Here is a 23,301-nt window from a genome sequence, read left to right on the forward strand (position 1 = left end):
CCTTGAAAACCAGATTTTATTTTAATGTGTGTGCATTTGTGCGTGTGAATGTGTATGCTTCTGAATGTTTCTTCGAAAAGACGTCCATTTTTATTTTGCTTATGCATGTTCTGCTCATGTATATTTCTGCATTGCTCAGTAGTCTTTGGAGAGGACCCAGAGTAGCATTGGTACATGTAATGGGGAAAGTCTTTTTTTGCCACTGGATTATTCCCCAAAGGAGTTGATTGCCTTTTTGTGAAGTCCTTTGAGTCATTCAGTTGTCTTGTTTTGTCTTTTTTTTTTTTGGACTGGTCAGTTAATTAACCAATTGCACTGAAACATGGCATTTTCAATCAACACTGGCTTTTCCTTAAAAATTGAGAATGTTTAACAATATTGGACACAATCCAACCAAGGTTAATCCCCTTATTGTCAGGGCCAGGATGTGACTCAGGAACCAGACCAACGATTGTAGTTAATTCGTGTTTTATTAGGGTAATGTCCAAACAAAGACTGCGTTTTCTCATGAAGCAATACAGGGATACAGGTCCTGCGGCATTGGGAGAAAGTTGACAGAGCAAGGGACTTCTTCCCGCCTGTTCTTTAAGAAGGGGCCAAACGGGCGCGCAATCTTTCGCTCCTCCTTAACTGCCCCTCAGGTACTGCCCGCCTTCCCCCCCTTCTCTCCTGTCTTTTCAGCTGTCTGCGTGTGCGCGGTGAGGGGGGAAGCATCACCCCCTCCTCTTCTGAAGTTTCCGATTCCAGGATGGGGGATAGGGGAGGGGCTGATGGTAAACTGCCTCCCCGCTTTTCGGCTGTGAGCAGCCCTCCCTCTTTCCCCTCTTGCTCTGCGCCTGAAAGAGGGGGAGGCGTGAGAATGTCCAGGGAGGGCTCAGGCTCCCCGTCGCTAAGCGACCTTATCACTGGCAGTTCCTCTGTTTCGTCTTCGCTCCAAAGGGGGGAAGTTCCTCCCCCTTCCCTCTGCCATCCATCCGAATACTCTTCTCCCAACTCTCCGGGATCCAGCTCCCCGGGATTGGGACCCCAGCTCTGCCTTCCGACACCATCCCCCCTCCCAGGCTGTGCCCCCCTCCCCTTGTCTGGCTTGGGACGGTGGGGAAAATGTTGATGGAAAAGTTTTACCAATTCTGGAGCATGCACATCAGCTGCATCTTCCCATGATCTGTCAGCCACCCCATAGTGAATCAAGTACTGCAGCTTGTGGCGTCTGATCCTGGAATCTAAGATCTCCTCAACTTCAAACTCAAGCTGCTCATTTACCAGGAGTGGAGCTCCGGGAGGTTCCTCCGGCCGTAACTCACTGGGAGGGGCGGCTTTCGTTAAGAGGGATCGATGGAACACAGGATGTATTTTAAACGTGTCAGGCAGCTTCAGTCGGTACACCACGGGATTGATTTGAGTTTCTATTTCGAAAGGACCCACCCTCTTGTCTTGTAATTTTCTACATTTGCCCGGCATCTGGAGGAAGCGGGTGGACAGCCATACCTGGTCTCCCGGTTGAAGGGGGGGGCCCTCCTTCCTGTGCAGGTCAGCAACTCGCTTGTACTCCGTTTTGGCTTCGTTTAACTGCTGTTTCAGTGTCTGTTGCGCCGCTTGCAATTCCTTAAGGAAGTTCTCAGCTGCCGGTACCAGCATTCCTTCTGAGCTGCTTGGAAAGACTTTAGGATGGAATCCGTAATTAGCGAAGAACGGGGTTTGTTGAGTGCTGGAGTGCAGAGAATTGTTGTAGGTGAACTCTGCAAAATGCAAATACGATACCCAGTCAGTCTGTTGATAGGACACATAACTTCGTAAATATCTTTCCAAAACGGCGTTCAAGCGTTCCGTCTGCCCATCTGTCTGGGGGTGATGGGCGGAGGAGAGTTTTAATTCCGTCTGCAACTGTTTCCACATTGCTCTCCAAAATTTGGCTGTGAACTGAGTTCCTCGGTCTGAGACTACGCTGTTTGGCAATCCATGCAGCCGGTAGACTTCTTTTATGAATAACTTGGCCGTTTCTTTAGCCTCTAAGGCCCCTGCACAAGGAAGAAAGTGTGCCATTTTGGTAAGTAGATCCACCACTACTAAGATGGCTGTCATTCCTTGGGACTTGGGTAGATCAGTTATAAAATCCATGGAGAGGTCATTCCAGGGTTCGTGTGGGACAGGCAACGGTTGTAACAGTCCTGCTGGTGTCCCTGTTTGTGTTTTTGTCCGCAGACAGACAGAGCAGGACTTTACATAACTCTCAATATCCCGACGCATTTTAGGCCACCAGAAGTCCTTGGCCACGTTCTGAATGGTCTTGTAAATCCCAAAGTGTCCCGCTGTGATGGAATCATGACACTGGCGTAGGATTCTGAGCCTTAATTCCCCTTCTGGCACATATCTGGCGGTTTTGAACCATAACAGTCCATTTCTCCATTGAAAGGTTACTTCTGAGTCTTGACCTTGTCCCGTCTCCTGCTGATATTTTAGCATGTCTGCATCTTCTTGTTGTGCCTTTTTGAGTTCCTCTTCCCATGAAGGCTGGCATACTCCCAACGTTAATTTCTCTGGCGGGATTACGTACTGAGGCTGGTCCTCGGATTCACTTTCTTTGTATTGTGGCTGTCTGGATAAGGCATCCGCTCTCTGGTTTTTGGCTTGGGCATGGTAAGTAATCTGGAAGTTAAACCTAGTGAAGAACTGGGACCATCTTATCTGTCTCTGCTTCAGCTTTCTGGCTGTTTGGAGGCTTTCAAGATTCTTGTGGTCGGAGCGCATTTCAATTCGATGAGAGGTCCCCTCTAGGTATTGTCTCCAGTTTTCAAAAGAGTCCTTGATGGCCAGCAGCTCCTTCTCCCAAACTGTGTAGTTCTTCTCTGCAGGCTTTAACTTCCGAGAGAAGTACGCACAGGGGTGCAGCTCCTTCCCTTCTTGGTCTAATTGTAGCAGGACCCCCCCGATGGCAAAATCTGAAGCATCTGCTTCCACTACGAAAGGGCGGTTCGGATCAGCAAAGCGCAGAATGGGCTCAGTAGCAAACCTTCTCTTCAGCTCCTCAAAGGCCTCGGTGGCGTTCTCTGTCCATTGAAACTTCTTCTTCCCCCTTAAACAGTCAGTCAGAGGAGCTGTTAATTTGGAAAACCCTGGAATGAACTTTCTGTAATAATTGGCAAACCCCAAAAACCGTTGTACATCCTTTTTGGTGACAGGTTGGCCCCAGTCCAATATGCAGCTTACTTTCCCTGGGTCCATCTCCACGCCTTCCGCTGAGATTCGATATCCAAGGAAGTCTAGAGACTTGAGGTCAAATCCACATTTCTCTAATTTAGCATACAGGTGATTTTCTCTCAGTCTCTTCGTGCCCAGGGATTTGAAGTTTCACTTCCTCCGTGACTTGTGTCACCCCTCCTGACTTCAGGGGTCTCCCATCGATAGTCTCCACAGCTAGGGGAGCGTCCAGTTTCCACCGGGAAATTCCATGACGCTTGACTAACTTTGCATCAATAAAATTTGTGGAGGCTCCACTGTCAATTAAGGCAGTGGAATTAAACACCACTCCTCTGGAAGTTGTAATCCGAATAGGCAAGACCAACACCCCCTTTGAGGGAGGTTGGATCGTTGGAGGGCCTTTATACAACGCTGCCCCCAGTCCACTGGCCTGCATGTGGACTGGGTGTTCTAGTTTCCCGATGGCTCGGCTTTCCCCCCTTTCAATCCACAGTCTCTGGCCACATGGCCCGGCTTTGAACAATAAAAGCATAAACGTTCCCGGCATCATCTTTCCTTTTCTTCTTCCGACAGTCTTGGCCTAGCCCCTCCCTGTCCCTCAGTTGCATTACCTGCCATCCCTGCAGTGGGAAGGGTCTTGTTGCGGGATGCTGAGGCTGAGTATCTCGGGACCTCCTGCTTCCTTTCCAGGCGCCTTCCTTCCATCCGGTGATCTATCTGTAGGCATAGCCGGATGAGCTCTGGTAGGTCAGCGGGGGGGGGAGGTCCTGGCCAACTCATCCAGGATTTCAGCATTTAATCCACTCCGGTACATAAACATCAGGGCGGCGTCATTGTAACCAGTTTCCTGGGACAGAATTTTAAAAGCGTTAGTGTACTCGGAAACAGTCCCTTTAGCTTGCTTCAGAGCGCCTAGTTGCCGCGCTACTGTTTCAGCCCTTTGCGGGTCTTGAAACATCTCGGTCATCTCCTGTATAAATCCTCTGTACCTTCCTAAGACAGTATCCTTTCTCACGAGATACGGAGTCACCCATTTTGCAGCTTCTCCCTCCAGGAGGCTAATCACGAAAGCTACTTTAGCCCCATCATCTGGAAATTCCGTGTGCCTGACATCCAGATATAACTCACATTGAGCCACAAAGGTTGCCAACTGATCACTTTGTCCCGCGTATTTTGGGGGCAATCCAATGGGAACCTTGAATACGGCAGCTGGAGGGGCTGTTCGCATCTGGTCTATTGTGGCCTTCAAGGTTTGATTATACGTCTTCAGCGCCTTGACTGCTGCTAGCAGGGCTTGAACATCCGTCTGCAAATCAGCTACCTTAGTCCTCAAGAGTTCCACTTCTTCCGTCTCAGAAGTGGGGTTCGTCCCCCCTGCTGCTCCCTTTGACATCTTGTCCCAGTCAAGTGAAGAGAGCGTTGAGGGTGATTTAGGTGGCTCTGTCAAGCTGTCAGGCCCAGGATGTGACTCAGGAACCAGACCAACGGCTGTAGTTAATTCGTGTTTTATTAGGGTAATGTCCAAACAAAGACTGCGTTTTCTCATGAAGCAATACAGGGATAGAGGTCCTGCGGCATTGGGAGAAAGTTGACAGAGCAAGGGACTTCTTCCCGCCTGTTCTTTAAGAAGGGGCCAAACGGGCGTGCAATCTTTCGCTCCTCCTTAACTGCCCCTCAGGTACTGCCCGCCTTCCCCCCCTTCTCTCCTGTCTTTTCAGCTGTCTGCGTGTGCGCGGTGAGGGGGGAAGCGTCACCCCCTCCTCTTCTGAAGTTTCCGATTCCAGGATGGGGGATAGGGGAGGGGCTGATGGTAAACTGCCTCCCCGCTTTTCGGCTGTGAGCAGCCCTCCCTCTTTCCCCTCTTGCTCTGAGCCTGAAAGAGGGGGAGGCGTGAGAATGTCCAGGGAGGGCTCAGGCTCCCCGTCGCTAAGCGACCTTATCACTGGCAGTTCCTCTGTTTCGTCTTCGCTCCAAAGGGGGGAAGTTCCTCCCCCTTCTCTCTGCCATCCATCCGAATACTCTTCTCCCAACTCTCCGGGATCCAGCTCCCCGGGATTGGGACCCCAGCTCTGCCTTCCGACACTTATTGACCCATAGATTTCAGTGGGAGGGTTTTTTAGCCAAAAGCTTGAGGGGGGGCAGGTTGACCACTCAGAGTTAGGTGGGGCACCATTTCTTTACCCCTCTAATCCAAAGAAATGCTAGTTACACCTGCATAAATTTCCATAGGATTGTGCTGTAAATGCTACTGATTTCTGTGGAACTTTCTCCCTACTAAGGCTTCATTCCACCCAGCCCAGAACATCTCCATTGGTGACTTCTATGGTACAGTGCTTCTCACTCCACGTGCCGAAAGTGTGGGTGGAAGTACATAGGTAGGATTCTCACCAGTGGTAACTCCTGGAAAGCACCAAACCAAGGCTTTTGGGGAGGGGCTGAGTCAGCCGAGGATTCACTCAATTCCTTGATGACATCAGATCCAATTGCTTTGCCAGCTGCAGCCTTGTGTAGTGCAGAACAGGGCACCCTCCAACACACACACCTTCCACCTAGGCCAGCATGAGCAGCGGTGTGGCAGATAAGCAGTGATTGTGCTGCTCAGCCATGCCCTATTGCTCTATAAAAAGGCTTAGAATTTGTAGCCTTTGGCTGCCTCTGCTGCCTGATATTTCATGGGACTTTTCCCAAATATTCTGAGTCTTTTCTCCTTAGCCTACAAAGGGTAGGGCTTGCTTTCAAAATAGAAACTCAGAATATCAAAGTCTGTGTTGGATAATTAACTTCTTTGCATAGAAGTGCACTAGGAAAGTGTAGGATGCAGACTGCAAAGGCCCTGACCTCTTACTGACCCTCTGCTCCTCTCTTGATTGCTAGAGCTTCAATTCCCCACTGCGAACAGCAACGTCCTTGAATTGCAACTGAAGAATGGAAACTGCATAGTGCCACTGAAAGCAGGTACTACAATGGACACTAAGCTTGTGACTTTGTGTATTTTGAATGCATCTTCCGGAGCGAAGACTCACTGTTTGAGATTTCATGATAACACGAACGATAACCTGAGAAGAGCTCTGCTGTTGAGAGCACCGTTCAGTCTCCTATTTCCCACAATGGCCAACCTTTTCCTCCCCGAAGCTCACAATCAGGGCATCAAAGAGGATGTTTCCCACTGAATCTGAAGGTTCCATGTAGCCGTTGTAACTAGTGGCTATCGATAGCCTTTTCCTTCATGGCTATGACTACTTGTGCTTGTACAGTTTCACACCAGTCAAATAGCATTTGGCGCGTTATGATGTATTGACCCAAATATAGGCTACACTTCCCCCCTGTCCCCACTTTGCACAGCTGTGCACAACCTTTATTGGGGAGTGGCTTATATTTGGGTCAATACAGTAAAACTGCATTTAATTGGATGTTATGGTATTATTTTCTCACCAAACACTTTTTCACTCTGAGGACTACATTCCTAGCTGGGCAACCTTGCAGAGGCCACATGCCAGTGGTGGGCAGGGCGAGAGGCAAAAGTAAGCAGAGCAGTGACTGTACATTTTACCTTTAGTACAGTAGGCTCATTTCCATGCACATTAGCTCACACCTCTATATCCTCCACCCAGATAAGCAAGAGGCATTATCGGAGTTCAAGGACACGCTCCAGTCAGGCAGAAAGGGTACAAGGCAAAGCCAGTGAGAGGTGTGGCCTGGGGAGAGTTCCGAGGGCCAGACAGAAAGGTCTAGAGGACCACATTCAGCTCCCAGGCCTGACATTTCTCATCCCTGCATTAAAGCCCTTTGTAGAAAGAATGTCGAAAGGGGCTGAGTATCATATGTGCATGTTGCTTAGACTTGCTGAGGGCAATCTGGCCATTCTGCTTCTGTGCTTCTCAGATACAGAGCTCACTTTGGAGAATTCAGACAGCTCTTCCCACTGCAGCTCATCAGCCAGCCAGTCCAGTGACCCCTGCGTTGTTCCCAGCCATTGCGTGTGGGCAGACAAGAATGGCCAGCACATCCTTGGCTTTATTGAAGATTATAACTCTTTACAGAAGCAAATCTTGGACGGGCAGAAAAGGTTGTCTGAGCTGGAACTTCCTTTGAAAGAAACAGAACTTCAAGGGCTGGGAGTGACGGTAAATACTATGGCTGAGAGCATGATAATTAAGATCATATCTACACCATACATTTCAAGAACATTTTGTTTATTTATTAAAATGTTATGTTTTATGTTATGTTATGTAATGTTATGTTATGTCTAGGGCGCCTTTTGGCCAAAAAGGCCCTCAAGGCTGCTTACACACAAATAGAAAAACACAGATACAAAATACAAATTACAAAAATTCAAGCCAACAAAATTCTAGGATTTCTAAAAAGGAACAACAGCTAAAAACCAACATCACTCATCTTCCTGGTAAAGGGCAGTCCCCAGAAAAATGTCACTAAGAGAAGTGGTGAGGGGGCAAGGCAGGTATTAAAGCTTGCCCCTGATGGTCCCAGCACAGTCTCACCCCTACAGCAGTCCCATATCCCATCCTTCCTCCCAGAAGAAGCTCAGGGCGGCAAACAAATATGCTACAAGCACTTTAAAACATCTTAAAAACAAAAGACTTTAAAACATATTGAAATAAAACATATTAAAACAAAACATCTTAAAAACATATTTTTAAAAGCAACTTTGAAAACATCTTAAAAAGCAGTAGGTCTCTACTTAAAAGACTTGATGAAAGATGAAGGTCTTCAGTAGGTGCCAAAAAGGTAACAGAGATGGTGCCTGTCTAATATTTAAGGAGAGAGAATTCCAAAGTGTCGGTGCCATAACACTAAAGGTTCACTTCCTGTGTTGTGCGGAACAGACCTCCTGATAAGATGGTATCTGCAGAGCATAGTGATCGGCTGGGTATATAAGGGGTAAGACGGGTAATTCAGGTATCCTTGAATTGCTGCATAGGGCTTTGTACACTGAAACTAGAACCTTGAACTTGGTCCAGTAGCTAATGGGCAGCCAGTGCAATTTTTTCAGCAGTGGGGTAACATGTTGGTGTTTCCCTGCCCCAGTGAGCAGCCACATTTTGCACCAGCTGCAGCTTCCAGACCAAGCTCAAGGGCAGCCCCACATAGAGCACATTGCAGTAACCCAACCTTCCTAGGATTCACATTCAGTTTCTTGGCCCTCATCCAGCCAACCACAGAGTCCAGGCACCAGTCCAGGGCTTGCATGACCTCTTCTGATTCAGATGTTACAGAGAAATAGAGCTCACGTGGCTTCCCCCAAAGAATCCTGAGCACTGAAGTTTGTTAAGGGTGCTGGGAATTGTAGCTCTGTGAAAGGTAAACTATGGTTCCCAGGATTCTTTGGGAAAAGCAAAGTTTATCCAACTGGACGGAAGTAACAAGCGGGGTACCACAGGGCTCGGTCCTGGGCCCAGCGCTCTTTAACATTTTTATTAACGACTTGGATGAGGAGGTACAAAGCATGCTTATCAAATTTGCAGATGATACAAAGTTGGGGGGCATACCGTGTATTCTGTCTAATACCGTGGAAGACAGAAAGAAAATTCAAAGGGACCTTGATAGGCTGGAGCATTGGGCTGAAAACAACAGAATGAAATTCAACAGGGATAAATGCAAAGTTCTACACTTAGGAAAAAGAAACCAAATGCACAGTTATAAGATGCGGGATACTTGGCTCAGCAGTACGACATGTGAGAAGGATCTTGGAATTGTCGTTGATCACAAGCTGAATATGAGCCAACAGTGTGATGTGGCTGCAAAAAAGGCAAATGCTATATTAGGCTGCATTAACAGAAGTATAGTTTCCAAATCGCGTGAAGTACTAGTTCCCCCGTATTCAGGATTGGTTAGGCCTCATCTTGAATACTGCATCCAGTTCTGGTCTCCGCACTTCAAGAAGGATGCAGACAAACTGGAACGGGTTCAGAGGAGGGCAACAAAGATGATCAGGGGACTGGAAACAAAGTCCTATGAGGAGAGACTGAAAGAACTGGGCATGTTTAGCCTGGAGAAGAGAAGACTGAGGGGAGATATGATAGCACTCTTCAAGTACATGAAAGGTTGTCACACAGAGGAGGGCTGGGATCTCTTCTTGATCGTCCCAGAGCACAGGACAAGGAATAATGGGCTCAAGTTGCAGGAAGCCAGATTTTGACTGGACATCAGGAAAAAATTCCTAACTGTTAGAGCCATACGACAATGGAACAAATTACCTAGAGAGGTAGTGGGCTTTCCAACACTGGAGGCATTCAACAGGCAGCTGGACAGCCATCTTTTGGGAATGCTTTGATTTGGATTCCTGCATTGAGCAGGGGGTTGGACTTGATGGCCTTGTAGGCCCCTTCCAATTCTACTATTCTATGATTGTATGATTCTAAGTTCTAGAATTAGATCCATTGAAGTTGATAGGCATAACTAACTTAGGTTAATTAATTTCAGAGGGTCTACTCTGAGTACTACTTAGTTGGACACAACCCAATGAACCCAAGTTCATCATGTCCATCAATACTCTTAAGTAGGACTAACACTGGATACAACCCAATGTGCTTTAAATATATGGTGTAGATGTGACCTCAAATACACATTTGCAGTCTACCAGTTTCATGATATATGGGCCTTGTAAGGCATAGGAGGCTTCTTGTTACTGTAAGAGCAAGTCCCCTGCCCCTTCCGCCCTCCTTACTCTCTGCTAGTCTTACTCAATTTTTTTTCCTTTTTGCATCCTTCCCATTCTTCACTTTGGCAGTTCCCTTGTTTTGTTCCTGCATCTCTTGCAAAAGCAAACATTTTTGCTTTGGCCCGTGATAGTTAGCTTACCATTCAGTTGAACAGTTTAAAGGGTCTGCTAAGAGAGAAACATCTATATCGCCTAAATTAATGTCAAGAGTCATTTGACTTTCAAATAGCTTGCCATGAAATGTAAATGGGGAAGGAAAAAGTATTTTCCAAGTGGCACAGTAAATGTAGCCTGTTATTGATTAGGCTAAGTCCCCATTCTCTCCATCCCCACCCGCTTTCTTGAAGAATACATAATTCATCTGCTTTTGTAATCCAATAAATTAGTTTGCCTGGCACACAATATACTTGTTCATCACCTTGAATCTGGAATTCCCAGCAAATTGGATTTAGGCCATTAATTGAAGCTTATTTTCCATGCCCTTTTAAGGATAAAATTTTAAGGATAAAACTCGTTCTCCTTCTCATTCTGCGACTTAGGTTCCACAGCAGGCATCCCTAAACAGGCTTTCTGCAACCCTCTGTGCGATCCAGCATAGCCTAGAAGAAGCTGCCCGTTTGTTGAAGCTTCTTTGGAGAGTTTCGCTCCCAATGAAAGTTGTCCACAGTGCCGCTTATGCATTTCAGGTGTGTAGTGTGTGTTTGTCCATTTGAAATCAAAAGCAACAAGTTTTTGTGTTTTTTTAAGATGGGGGAAGAGTACTTAGCCCCACGGTACTGTTCTGAATCCCAACAAAGAAAGTCACAATAGCTTGGAGAAATGGTGTGAGAAAGAGAGAGAGAATAAAATTATGTTTAGTGTAGAGCAGGGATGGGAAACCTGTGGCCCTCCAGTTGTTGTTGGACTCCAACTCCCTTCAGTTCCAGATGGAATGGCCAATGGTCAGGGATGATAGGAGCTGGAGTCCAACAACAACTGGAGGGGCCACAGGTTTCCCATCCCTACCCTAACAAATGCCATTTTAACCATACATGCACACCTCACAAGGTTCTTCTGGAAATAATGAAAAATAATAAAATCAAAATCAATAAAAAAGAATTATAAAAAAATTGAAAGTGCCACCTTGTCAACTGGCTACAAAACTCCTGCTCTGGTACTTTCCGCAATATTTCACGAATGGAAATAGAGATGTGCTTGTAACACTCCTATCAAGATATAAAGGCTCATTCCTGGAGACTCTCCCCTCATATTATATACACTGCTGGCGGCTCTATTCCAGGGATGGTGAACCTGAAGATCCTCTAGATGTTTCTGGTCTCCAGCTCCAGTCATCCCCAGCCAACATGACCAATGGTCAGGGACGATGGAGTTGGAGTCCAGCAACATCAGGAGGGTCACAGGTTACCCATCCCTGATATGGAAAATGTGGATAGAGAATTTTTGGTACTCTCTCTCAACTCTAGAATAGGAGGGTGGGTCATCTGACAAAATTCATGGCCCAGTGTCAGGACAGACAAAATAAGGTACACCTTCGTACAGCACAAAATTAAGTTCTGGGCTTTACTGCCCAAAGATGTGGCAATGGATGCTTGCTTAGATGGGTTTGCCCAAATTCATAAGAACCTAAGAAGAGCCCTGCTGGATCAGGCCAGCAGCCAGCTAATCCAACAACCTGTTCTCACAGTGGCCAGCCAGATGCTCCAGTGGGCAGGACCTGAGCACGATATCACTCTTCCCATTTGTGATTTCCAGCAATGGGAATTCGGAGACATCCTACCTCTGACAGTAGGATAGGTCTTTCAAAGGCAACAATAACTAAATGGGATCTCAAGGTTCTGTTCCGAAAACTTAATTCTAGGGGAGGGAACAAATAGTGGGGGAGGGCTTTTGACTTCATATCTCACATCCTGCTTGTGAGTGTCCCAAAACATCTGGCTGGCCACAATTGCTGAACTGGATGGACCTTCTTACAGGGCCATTCTGGAATAGCAGGCACCTTCTTGTCTGATGAGCTAAACGCAGTTAGGGAACAATTAGTTCGGGAATAGGGAACCTTTAGCCCTGCAGACGTTGCTGTACTAGTTCTCCTTGGAGAACAGCCCATCAGATGGGAAATAGCACCAACTAGCATCAGCAGGCAGAAATCATATGTTCTTTTGCGGAAGTTCGCGAGACCCCAGACCATTCCTGCCTCCTGCGTCTAGATGGATCGTTTTCTCCTTGCTCCTGCTGAGTAGCTTAGTTTGTCTACCTTTTCTAACCTTTTTTTCTATTTTTAAATTTCTAGCATCCATCTCTGCCCCTTTTCTGTTTCCCTCAGCCCGTCTCTCCTGCTCTGGGGAGCGGCAGCGCGTGTGACAGCGAGCCTCGCTGAGGGCTAGTTTCTTCTTTCTCCCCTTTTTTCTCTTAGGCCGCCTTCTCCGCTCTGCGGAACGGCAGCGTGAGTGCCAGCGAGCCTCGCTGAGGGATAGTTTTCAGGAATAGTTTTTCTCTTTTCCTTCAGGCCACTTTCCCTGCTCTGGGGAGCGGCAGCGCGAGTGACAGTGAGCCTCGTCGAAGGCTAGCTTTTCCTCTCTCCTGAAGGCTAGTTTTTTCTTTTTCCCTCAGACCGCCTCACCTGCTCCGTGGAGCGGCAACACGAGGCACCTCTCTTGCAACGTGAGCTTTTTTCTTTCAACCATGCAGCGCCCACCATTCTCGGCGGGTAGCGCAGTTGCTGTCATTGTTTTTCCTGTTTTTCCCTCAGACCGCCTGCCCTGTTGTGTGGAGCAGCAGCACTACAGTCTCTCTTTTCCCCCAGGTAGCATACCATCACGTGGGTTATAGCGCCATCTAGCGTCTGAAGGCAAGAATGTACTGAAGTCAAGACCTTGGGGCAGGCAAGCCCCTCCCACTGCAGTTCATTTGTGCCTTCGTCGAATCCCCACTCAGCCATGAAGCTCATTGGGCGACCTTGGGCCAGTCACTGCCTCTCAGCCTCAGAGGAAAGCAATGGTGAACCTCCTCTGAATACCGCTTCCCATGCAAACTCTATTCATAGGGTCGCCAGAAGTTGGAATCGACTTGAAGGCAGTCCGTTTCCATTGAGAGCCAGTGTGGCGTAGCGGTTAAGGTGCTGGACTATGACCTGGGAGACCAGGGTTCGAATCCCCACACAGCCATGAAGCTCACTGGGCGACATTGGGCCAGTCACTGCCTCTCAGCCTCATGAAAACCCTCTTCATAGGGTCGCCATAAGTCGGAATCGACTCGAAGGCAGCACATGGTGTTTAACTTGTGAAAGTTGTGTGTGAGAGTGTCGACTGGGGGGTTCATTTGATTGTGTTTCCAGTTTTTCCCCCCCTTCCTCTTTCACCTTGAATTCTGCTTACCTTAGAGTTTAGCGTTTATCTTCTGTTGCTGTGTTGCGACTGGGGGGTTCGCTTGGCTTTGTTTCCAGTCGTTTCCCCTCCTTTTTTCACTTTGAATTTTCTTTGAGATAGTTTTGGGCTGGTTGGGGCAGTTGTTAAATCCCCCCTCTTGTTCCTACCCTTCTGTCCTGCTTTGTTTTTGGGGACTGCTGGGGCTGTTTCTGCCGCCTCTGCTCCTTGTTGTTTCCCCCCCTATTCTGAGCCGTCACTTCGCCTGCCAACAGAGGCTTTGTTCTTCGCAGCAGCGGCTCTCACTGCTGTGAGCCATTACTTCGCCACAGCAGAAGGGAGTCTGCTGCGGCAACGGCTTTGATCTTCGCGGCTGCGACTCTCTCTCCCCGCAGCTCGCTACTGCGGCTGCCAGGAGCTCGCTGCAGTGGCTTCCTGCTTGCAGCGGCAGCACACGTGGTGCTCTTCGCTGCAGAGGCTCCTTTTTCTCCCCTCAGCTCACTACTGCAGCCGTTAGGAGTTCACGGCTGCGGCTTCTTGTGTTTGTGACTGCGGTGTGTTTGGCGCTCGCAGAGGGGACTCTGGTGACTGCTACAGCAGGGTGGTTGCCCTTTGTTGTCTCCTCTAGTGACTGGGTAAAGGGATCCAGCGATTCCTCCAGCTTTGGCCACAGAAATGGCATACCCTTCGACTGGAATAATGTCCGAATTTTGCACTGAAAGCAATATTTGCTTTTCCCACTTTTTCCTTAGGCCTGAACTAATAGCAGGCTGCTTCTAGGGGCAACAGTGGTACAACGTGGTGCCTCTTCTAGGGGCCTCAGTTATTCGACTTGCATCAGCCTCAGCTCTGGGTTTCAGCCCTCCTTATCTTTGTGTGTACCTTTGCAGGTCCTCATAACTGACTGTGTGGCATTTATCCTTGGTTAATGATGTTTAGCAGAATAACATCATGAACCTGGTGGCTAGGGGAGTCGTCACCAGCAGATCCCTGGGTGATACCGTCTCTTACAAATTCCATGCTGCCTTATTAAGGCTCATTTCGATGTTCAGCAAACTGGATCCTGTTCGCTAGCTGTCTGCGGAACTTCCCGCTAGATTGATCGCATAGTTTAAGCTTATGGCTACTTACATAGTCATGTCTGTCCTGAGGTGCGGTTCTCCTGGTAGGTGGGGATTGTCCACTCAAGTCCTGACAGTCGTCAGTACTCCCTGGCTGACCATAGCAGTTAACGTTTTTTCTTACAGTTATCAAGCATTGAGTTTTAGTAACACTTACTTCAGTGTTTATCTTGTGCCTCTGGAGCTGAGAGCAGTCCACCTGACCCCTGCATCCTTCAGTCACGACAACTTCTGTGTGAAACTACATAAAAGCTAGAACGAGGGCATTGGAGCTCTCCCCCCTTGGGTGGAGACCATGCTGTCATGCTGTCATTATATTGGGCCTAGAGTTTCCTGCTGCCCTCGAAGAGAGGTTACTTCAGTGGGGCTCGGAAGGTCACTGCAGATTGGCTGAGCAGGCAACTGGCAATCCCAGGGGACTGGAAACTACACCCAGAAGTGTTTCATCTCCTTCTCCTAGTTTCAGCAGCTTGACAGTGGCTTGTTTGAGTCACAACTCTCGGCTTTCCTGGTACTTCCCCAGGTACCTAGACACAAGGGCAAAGTCTGTAGAGGCTCTTGGGAATCCCTGACTGAACAGTCTCCTATTTGGTTTCCTCCTGGCAGAGCACTGTGGAGTTTCGTCGCTATAGGACCTTAATGTATTGGCCGCGTCGACTGTGATCCTCCGATCGGCTGGTTCTATTAATAGTGGATTCTTGGTGGCTGCCATTGGGATCAGATCCAGTGACATCAGATCTTCCTTCGCATGGTCCAATCTGGCACCCGGATCCCAACTGATTGAGCCTGACAGCTTGGCATTGGTGCGGAAACAGTTGATCTGCACAGGCCTATCTCAAAAGTGTGCTGATACCATGCTGGCATCTAGACGGCCGTCAAAAAATCACATCTACCAGACTGCGTGGTCTGCCTTCTCCGACCGTATGCTTCCAGGGTTCGTCCACCTTCACAAACCACGTTACAACAAGTCTTCAGATCTCTATGAAGACACTGATAGATGGGACTGACAGCTAACACCTTGCGTCGCCAGGTTTGGTTTGACTACCCTTTGAGTGCTTAAATGGGTTCCCATCCGATGATTGTAAGTTCTGTATAGCCAGCTGCCTTCCTTTCTTTGGCAGCATGTCAACATTTTCCTTCCTGGAGTCTACCAAGGTCCTGTAAGCCCTGCAGCGACCTCCTTTGAGCCTCTTAGGTCAGTACCATTGCGGCTGTTGTCCTTTAAGGTCCCTTTTCTGGTGGTGGTCACCTTGGTGAGAAGAGTTCCAGAGTTGGCGGCATGGTCAGCGACATGCCATTTCTGCACCTTCCATAAGGACTCAGTTGTGTTGCGTCCAGATCCGGCCATTCGTCCCGGAGTGAATTCAGTTTCCACTGCAACCAGGACTTTGTTCTTCCTTCGTTCTGTCCTCAGCTTGCCTATCCACTGGAGAAGGCCTGGCACTTTTTAGATGTCTGGAGGGCCCTCAACCCAGACGTAAGATGACCGGATTCTCTGTTTGTATCCTTTCACCCATGAACACCGGGGAAAAAGTTTTTTTAAATCCACTTCATCTGGTTGGTTGCACGCCTGCATTGCACTGGCTTACAAGTTGCTTGAGCTCCCAGTGCCTACCAAGATAACGGCACACTCAACTAGGTCGGCAGCCACTGTGGCTGCATTCACAACCAATGCACCTTTTGCAGAGATTTGCAGAGCAGCTGTATAGTCTACTCCAGATTCTTCTCTCAAGCATAATAAGATAGACCGCTACGCTTCTGCCGATGCCTCCTTTGAGAGGCGTGTTCTGCAACAGGTACTTTCCCATATGAAAGCAGTGGGTGGTCCCTCCCTGTTGGGGCTGCTTTGGTACATCCCACATGATGGCAATGCTACCTGGGGAAAACAGACCATTGGTCTCACCTGAAGGGTGGTTTTCCCAGGTGTCATGCCATCATGGTCCTCCCTGTTGGAGGATGCCTGGGTGCTTGGTCCAACATAGATTCAAGGGGGTTGCCAACGAGGCCAGGACTTTTGTCCCAGGCAACCTTCTGGAGTCTGGTCTTTTTCAGCAATGGCAGTCAGATCACTAGGGGGTTTCTGGCCTCAGGGGCTACTCGGATGGGCTTCTGAAGGCAATTGCTGCTCAGGCATTTCCTTCATTAAAGGATTCAGAGTTTTCTGCCAACTTTTTAAGTCAAACCTCCATATGTAGGCAATGCACTCTTGCCTCTAGCTGCCTCATCAGTGCGACTCCTTATTCTTTCAATAGGAACTTGGCTGTTTCCAGTGCTTGTGGGTTCTTAGCAAAGTACTCTGGTATTTGTCAGTTTCCATGTCACTGGTTAGGGATGTGAGGTCTTGATTGGCTCTTATACAGTTACTCTAGCCTTCTAGGCAGGTACCTTGTGGATTTCTGTACAGTATTCAACATAACTGTCAGGTCTCTTGTTCACCTTTCCAGCAATATCTCTACTGTCACGGGTGCTGGAAAGATGCGGTATGAACACACTATAGTGGTGTTACCGTTCCATTCTGGCCAAGTCAGTCATGTTCGTTGGAAATACTTCTTGGCAATTACTTCACCATGGTATCTTCCAGTGCATCTAACCATTCTGTTTCAAGGCCCCCTTCAGCATCCTAGCTTGGCTTGGCTGAATGTCCCAGGAGCTGGTGAACCATCCAGACCTGGTCTGGCTGAGGTTGACAGCCTGGCAATTAAGCGATGATATCTGAAGAAGGCTGGTCTCTCATGGCATGCAACTGACACCATCTCAATGTGATTGGCACAATCTTAGCATGTTGGGGTTTTCCACGCACTACATGGCAGTCACCTCTGCACTAAGACTTTTGGAATTAAATGCCCTCTCTGTTGCCAAACATCTTCACTTGTTCTGTGTGGACAGAGTGTTTTCTTCATACAGATCCAGTCTTCCTTCCTGTCCCAATATGAGCTAATTCTACCTACCTTTGTCCCAACCCAGTCCATCCACAAGAAAGGGCATGGACATTTGCTGGACATTAATTGAGCATTGGAGGTTTATATTCAATGAACAATGCATCTCCATCCCTGGGGAGAACAGCACGGGAAAGCAGGGCAGAAAACGGACCATCCACTGCCAGAGTCCTAAGTTGCTCCATGACATCAGCATCTAAAACATAGAACTTATTTGCGTAATTAATGTCCTTTTTGCGCTGAAGTGGTGAATCCCACTCTGACTTCATTACTGCCTTAAATGGGGCTGGTAATGGAATGCACCTACCTGACATTTTTGGAACGGGCAGCACTAGAGCACTTTTGGAGATTGGTTCCTGTTGCTGCTGTGCTGGAGCTAAATCAAGAGCAGCTACTACTTTGCAAGACAAAGGAGGATAATATATGTCTATGAATAGCCTTGTTGAAACTAATTCATCTAGACCTGAATCATCACTCCATTCCCCTTCCTCTAACACATTCTGCCACTCTAGCTGGTTGACTTAAGGCTTGCATTAGTTGGCCTATGAATGTTTGCACCTCCCTGCACCATGTTATATGCACCTACAGAAGCCACCTTTGGCAGCCGTGTGCTACAACATGTTACCATTCATATCTAAAGCATATCTGATGGCCTTCTTTCTATGCGATTTCCTGATCAGTCTCAGGCAGCTTCCCGCCCTTTGTCTTCAGATGCTTTGGTACATCCCATCTGATGGGCTGTGCTCCAGGGAGAAGGGGCCGTTGGCCTTACCTGAACACAATTTCTCCTGGAGAACAGACCATCAGGACCCACCCATTTGGGGAAGTATGTAATCACAGACTGGCTGCCTGAGGTTGTGAGTAACATAATGGTTTCTTGCTCACATTAAGGTTATATAAGATGTTTTCGAGAAGTGCTTTATTCTCAATATTCATTGGGGGTTTGTTTCATGGGATAAATGATGGTTTATTCTCTTTTTGGAGTGGTTATTTTTTGGTTTTAAGAGGAAGTAGTATTTATTAATGTATAGGTTTCTGCCTTCTTTCTTGCCTCTGATTTTCATTCTCTTTTAAGTGTGTATTAAGTTATCATCATTGGAGTAGCCTTTCAGCTGTTTGTCAGTGGATGGTCTGGGGTCTCGCGAGGGTTGCTACTTCCTCAAAAAACATACGATTCCTGCCTGTTGATGCTAGTTGGTGCTATTTCCCATCAGATGGTCTGTTCTCCAGGAGAAATTATGTTCAGGTAAGGCCCACGGCCCCATCTACCATCATCCCTGGGAGCCATGTTCACTGGCACTGATGAGAGTTGTAGCAACATTAGGAAGGCCACAGGTTAGCCACCCCTGTTCTAAGCACTTGAAAGGGACAGTTCCCACATGTTAGTGTTCCCTCGAGGTTTCCGTGTACATCTGAGTCCTGAGAACACTTAGTAGGGTTAGAAAATGTCTCAACATCTCTGCCTTGCCAGTGCAATATTGCATATTCCTGGGAGACCAGGGTTCGAATCCCCACACAGCCATGAAGCTCACTGGGTGACCTTGGGCCAGTCACTGCCTCTCAGCCTCAGAGGGAGGCAATGGTAAACCCCCTCTGAATCCCGCTTACCATGAAAACCCTATTCATAGGGTCGCCATAAGTGGGAATTGACTTTAAGGCAGTCCGTTTCCATTGAGAGCCAGTGTGGTGTAGTGGCATCTTTCTCCAAGATCCTTTGGCTCCTCTTGTGAGTAGCTGCTTCTTCTTTCGGATTTCCCACCAGGCCCATAGACAAGAGGAGAGGGGAAGATGGTGGGAAAAGAAAGAAAGCTGGAAGTAAAATGAAAGATCTTTCTTTTATATAGCGAGACAAGAAAGAGAAATGCTGAAGTTCAAGTAAAAAAGCTGATGGGAAAAAACAGTAGAAAACACTATAGCAAGCAATAAAAGGCAGAAAAGGAACAAAGACATCTGCATGGGTTGGCAGGAAATCGAGACTGAAACAGGAGATGCTGAGAGGGAAAGGAGGAGGAGCATTCAAATTAACAACAGAGATTTCCTGCCTGGGCTGCTAGAGGTTGATAACCCAATGTGGGACTATGTTGGCAAATCTGCCAGGCAACACATGTCTGGATAGGCGTGCCAGAAAGACTAAAGCAAAGGTGTCTGCCTGTGTCAAAAAGTTGGGAATTGCAATGTATTTCTTGCAGCTGCAGAACGAGTATTGTGTAGCACCTGTAACCGTGCCAATTTTTTAAATCAAGAATTATGTGATTCTGCACATAAAACTGGTCCCTTGAATTTTGCCCGGTAACAAATAGGCAACCAGTGCAGATCAGGGGTATTATATGATGGCAGGGTTTCACTCCTGTCAGCTGTGTTGAAGCATTCTGCACTAATTGCAGCTTCCAGATCCAAGGTAAAGTGCTGATCTTAGTTTATTAAAACCAAAATCATTCTCCAAAGGCAGGACTGAAGATACCATCCATGTCTGGTTTGTGCAAGCAGCCACTTCTTGTACTAGCACCATGTGGACATGAAAGCTCATTCACTTCAGCATTTTCTTGTGCTGCAGGATGAAGACATGAAAGCAGAGCTCAACAAGCTCCATCGGAAACTAGCTGAGCAGGAGAAGAGGCTGCACAGCACAATCAAACGCTTGCACGCTACCAACCAGCTGAAAGAAAACATGGAAAGAGTCATCATTGATCAGTGTGAGTCAGCTTCCTCTCTCTTTTCTACTCCTGGGTTTTTGTTTTTCTGTAGCAGGTAGTTCAGCTGACTGAAATATAGAAAGAAGTGGTTCTCTGGTGCAGTCAGTGCTGTCAGTTCAGCTAACACTGCTAACTGAACAACATGCAGAAGGAAGAAGTTCTTTGGTGCTATCAGTGGAAGCAGGTTGGAAGAACAGAAGAACGTGAGCACTGGCCAGGTATATGCCTCTGAATGCCAGATGCTGGGAATTATGTGGGGCGAGTCCTCTTGCGCTCAGGTCCTACTTTTGGACTTCCCATAGGAATCCGGTTGGCCACTGTGAAAACAGGATGCTGGACTAGATGGCCATTGGCCTCACCCAGCAGGGCTCTTCTTCTGTTCAGATGTTGTTATGCTGCAACTCCCACCTCCTCTGACCACTGGCCATGCTAGCTGGGACTGATGGGAATTGGGATTCCAGCAACATCTGGAAGCCCATAGATTGCCCAACCCTGATCTAAGCAAATAAAAAGGATTTCACTATGCATAGGGTGAATAAATACTTTATTTTTTTCTCTGCCTCTCAGTGGGATGAGCCCCATGTTCTAGTATTAGATGAGGGAGAAAAGCATATGTCTATGCACCAGCGTTCCCCAACCTGGTGCCCTCCTAGTGTTTTGGAGTACAATTCCCAGCAGCCCCAGCTCACATGACCAATGACGGAATGATGCAAGTCATTGTTCAAAACATTCAAAGGGTGCCAGGTGAGGGAAAACATAGTGCAGAGAGATTTTTGTTTCTCTCTCTCTCTCCTAGTAGTAGGACAGGGGAAGTCTGTTTTATGCTACCCATGGTTTTTTTTTAAAAAAATATGTTTTTCTTTTGCACATGCAAAGAGAAAAACAATTAAGAACTAGGGGTCACTTCACAGAGATCCACATATATTGCAATTACACATCCTGAGCTTCTAAATCGGAGCAGTAGTCACCGGTGGCCACATTCAGAATTCCGAGAAAGTACCATGGGTGCCTGTCACAAAATGGCTGCCCAGGGGGTGTGGCATAACACAAAACGGTTGCCAGATCTAAAAGAGCAGAACAAGAGACAGGACTGTTAAATGGTGTGGACAGCTCCCACATTCATGGGATAAGACACCTACTGCAGCCACTGCCACCCTCCCAGAGAGAAGCTCTTTGTACCTTCTGTATTAGAATGGGATGGGTGTCCATTTTATTTATCTTATTCATTAATTTAAGGCATCTAATGAAATGCAGACATGTTTAATGGGAAGTGTTGAATGTAGGAAAGGCTGAGAGAGCGAAAATAGGAACTGAGCAGCAAGAGCAAACGGTTGCTTATGTAGCGTGGATTTCTGAAGGGATGTTTACCGAGATCTTTTGCAGGCACCATAGGAAGCACTGGTGGGCCCATGGGTGCCATGCTGGGGTTCTCAGAATTAGCATTATAAACCATGATCACACACACACTTTAATCATCTGAGAGGCAGCCCTAAGAAGAGTGCTGCTGGGTCAGACCAACATCCACCCAGTCAAACATCCTGACTCTGGCCCATGCCAGCCACGTGCCTCACAGAAGCCCACCAGCAAGTCCCGAAGGCAAATAGCCCTCCTTTATTTGTTCCCAGCAACTGGTAGTCAGAGGAGAGTGTACCTCTGAGGACTGAGGTTCCATTTAGCAGCATTGTTAAGGGAAAGAATCTTAGCTCACACTGAGATTGTAGACACAGGAATAGAGCTCTGAATCCACCATTTTTCAGTGAGCTACCATCCTCAAAGTGATTGATTCATTTGATAGTTTGGAGCTGAATAATTTGATGGTGGTGAGAGGTGTGTGTGTGTGTGTGTGTGTCAATGTGTGAGTATACGTTGTGCATGGGTGGAACATTTTCCCCATTTTTAAATAAATGCATGTTTTTATGCTTTATTAGGACAACACTTTCACCTTCTACAGCATCTTGCTGGTCCAGCATGCAAAAACGTGCTAAGGAGTAATTAATCTGGCACTGAAAATGCCATGTTAGCTCCCCCCCTTGGAAGGTGCAGGAAATGGGCATGCATAAATATCAGTTATCAATACCACTGGAATGAAATATGTCTCTGCTTTTGATTTCAATTATTAGAATCAAAACCCTCGCAAATATACATTTTTTAGAGGTTAACATGCATCCTTTTCCACTGGCTTATCATTTATAGTTTTTTTTTTAAAGAAGAACTTCTCTATTAACAAATGGCCCCAAAATTATATTGCTTGTTAGCTCTGTCTCCACCACTGTGTTGCCCAGGGGGTGGGGGTAAGATGGGGGAGTTAAATATTTTTGTTTGTGCAAATATAATGTAATGAATAGCTGCAGTCCTGCTTTAAGGTATTTTAAGTGTGCATGTTAGCACTCAGATTTCAGCTATTAACATTAATCATAATAGTTTTGATTGTAAGCCCCTTGGGCTTCTCTTGGTTGTCAAATCAGTACAGCAGATAGCTGTATAGAACAAACGAATGATAATCCTTTATGGAAAACATAGAACTTTTCCATATATGAAGTCCTTTATCAGCTTTCTACCCAACTGATCAAAGACATTTCAACCTTGTCAAGGGCCTAGGATGCTGAGCTGGGGGATCTACTATAGATTCAAGAACATCAACCAGAGATAGGTTCATATCCCAGATCACTATGATCTGGTTCAGATCTCCACTTGGCTATGAACTTAATGGATGGGCCTTCACAAGCCACTCACTCTCAACCTCCTTTCCGCATCTACTCTGTAGCATCAACATAATGCTGGTGACCTATTGTCTGTTGTCTGGTTCACAGGACATGCTGAGTCAGACCTTGGCTTAGGGCAGGAATGGGGAATCTTTGGCTCTCCAGATGTGGCTTTTAAAAAATCAGCATAAGTAAAGGCTCCAAAATTCAAAGGGCATGGCACGGGATTCCCCATGCACCAGAGTTTGCAACACCCCCTATTCCCAATCTCCGTTGAGAACCACTATTCCTTTACTAAACATTTTCTAGAGGCTTCACTCAAACACAGAATCCAAGTAGCAAATAATAAATAATCCCCTGGGTTTTCGCTGTAATATTTCTGATTTGGGGGAGTAGGAAACCCTTCAGGAAAAATGAATTTATCAACAGTGTCATTTATTAGCTAAGGACACTCACATTTGCTCTCAAGTTTCATTTGATTATTTATTTATTTATTTATTTATTGCACTTGTATACCGCCCCATAGCCGAAGCTCTCTGGGCAGTTTACAGCAATCAAAAACATTAAAACAAATATACAATTTAAAACACATATTTTAAAAACAATTTAAAAC

General features: G+C 46.9%; 1 protein-coding gene across 5 annotated transcripts in view; it reads left to right on the forward strand.

Annotated features, from left to right (window-relative positions):
• The window catches only part of CDK5RAP2 (CDK5 regulatory subunit associated protein 2), a 228,720-nt gene that overhangs the window by 197,307 nt on the left and 8,112 nt on the right, over positions 1-23,301 (forward strand). For all 5 annotated transcript variants that reach the window (XR_009759736.1, XM_061603690.1, XM_061603693.1 and 2 more), the window contains 4 exons: positions 6,073-6,153; positions 7,081-7,322; positions 10,417-10,563; positions 19,848-19,986. Coding sequence is in view for 4 of the 5 variants with exons in the window: in XM_061603690.1 (XP_061459674.1) it covers positions 6,073-6,153; positions 7,081-7,322; positions 10,417-10,563; positions 19,848-19,986 (609 nt within the window). In the remaining variant the exon portion in view is untranslated. The remainder of the gene's footprint in view (positions 1-6,072; positions 6,154-7,080; positions 7,323-10,416; positions 10,564-19,847; positions 19,987-23,301) is intronic.

This window comes from Rhineura floridana, chromosome 20 (assembly GCF_030035675.1).
Source record: "Rhineura floridana isolate rRhiFlo1 chromosome 20, rRhiFlo1.hap2, whole genome shotgun sequence".
Lineage (NCBI taxonomy): Eukaryota > Metazoa > Chordata > Lepidosauria > Squamata > Rhineuridae > Rhineura > Rhineura floridana.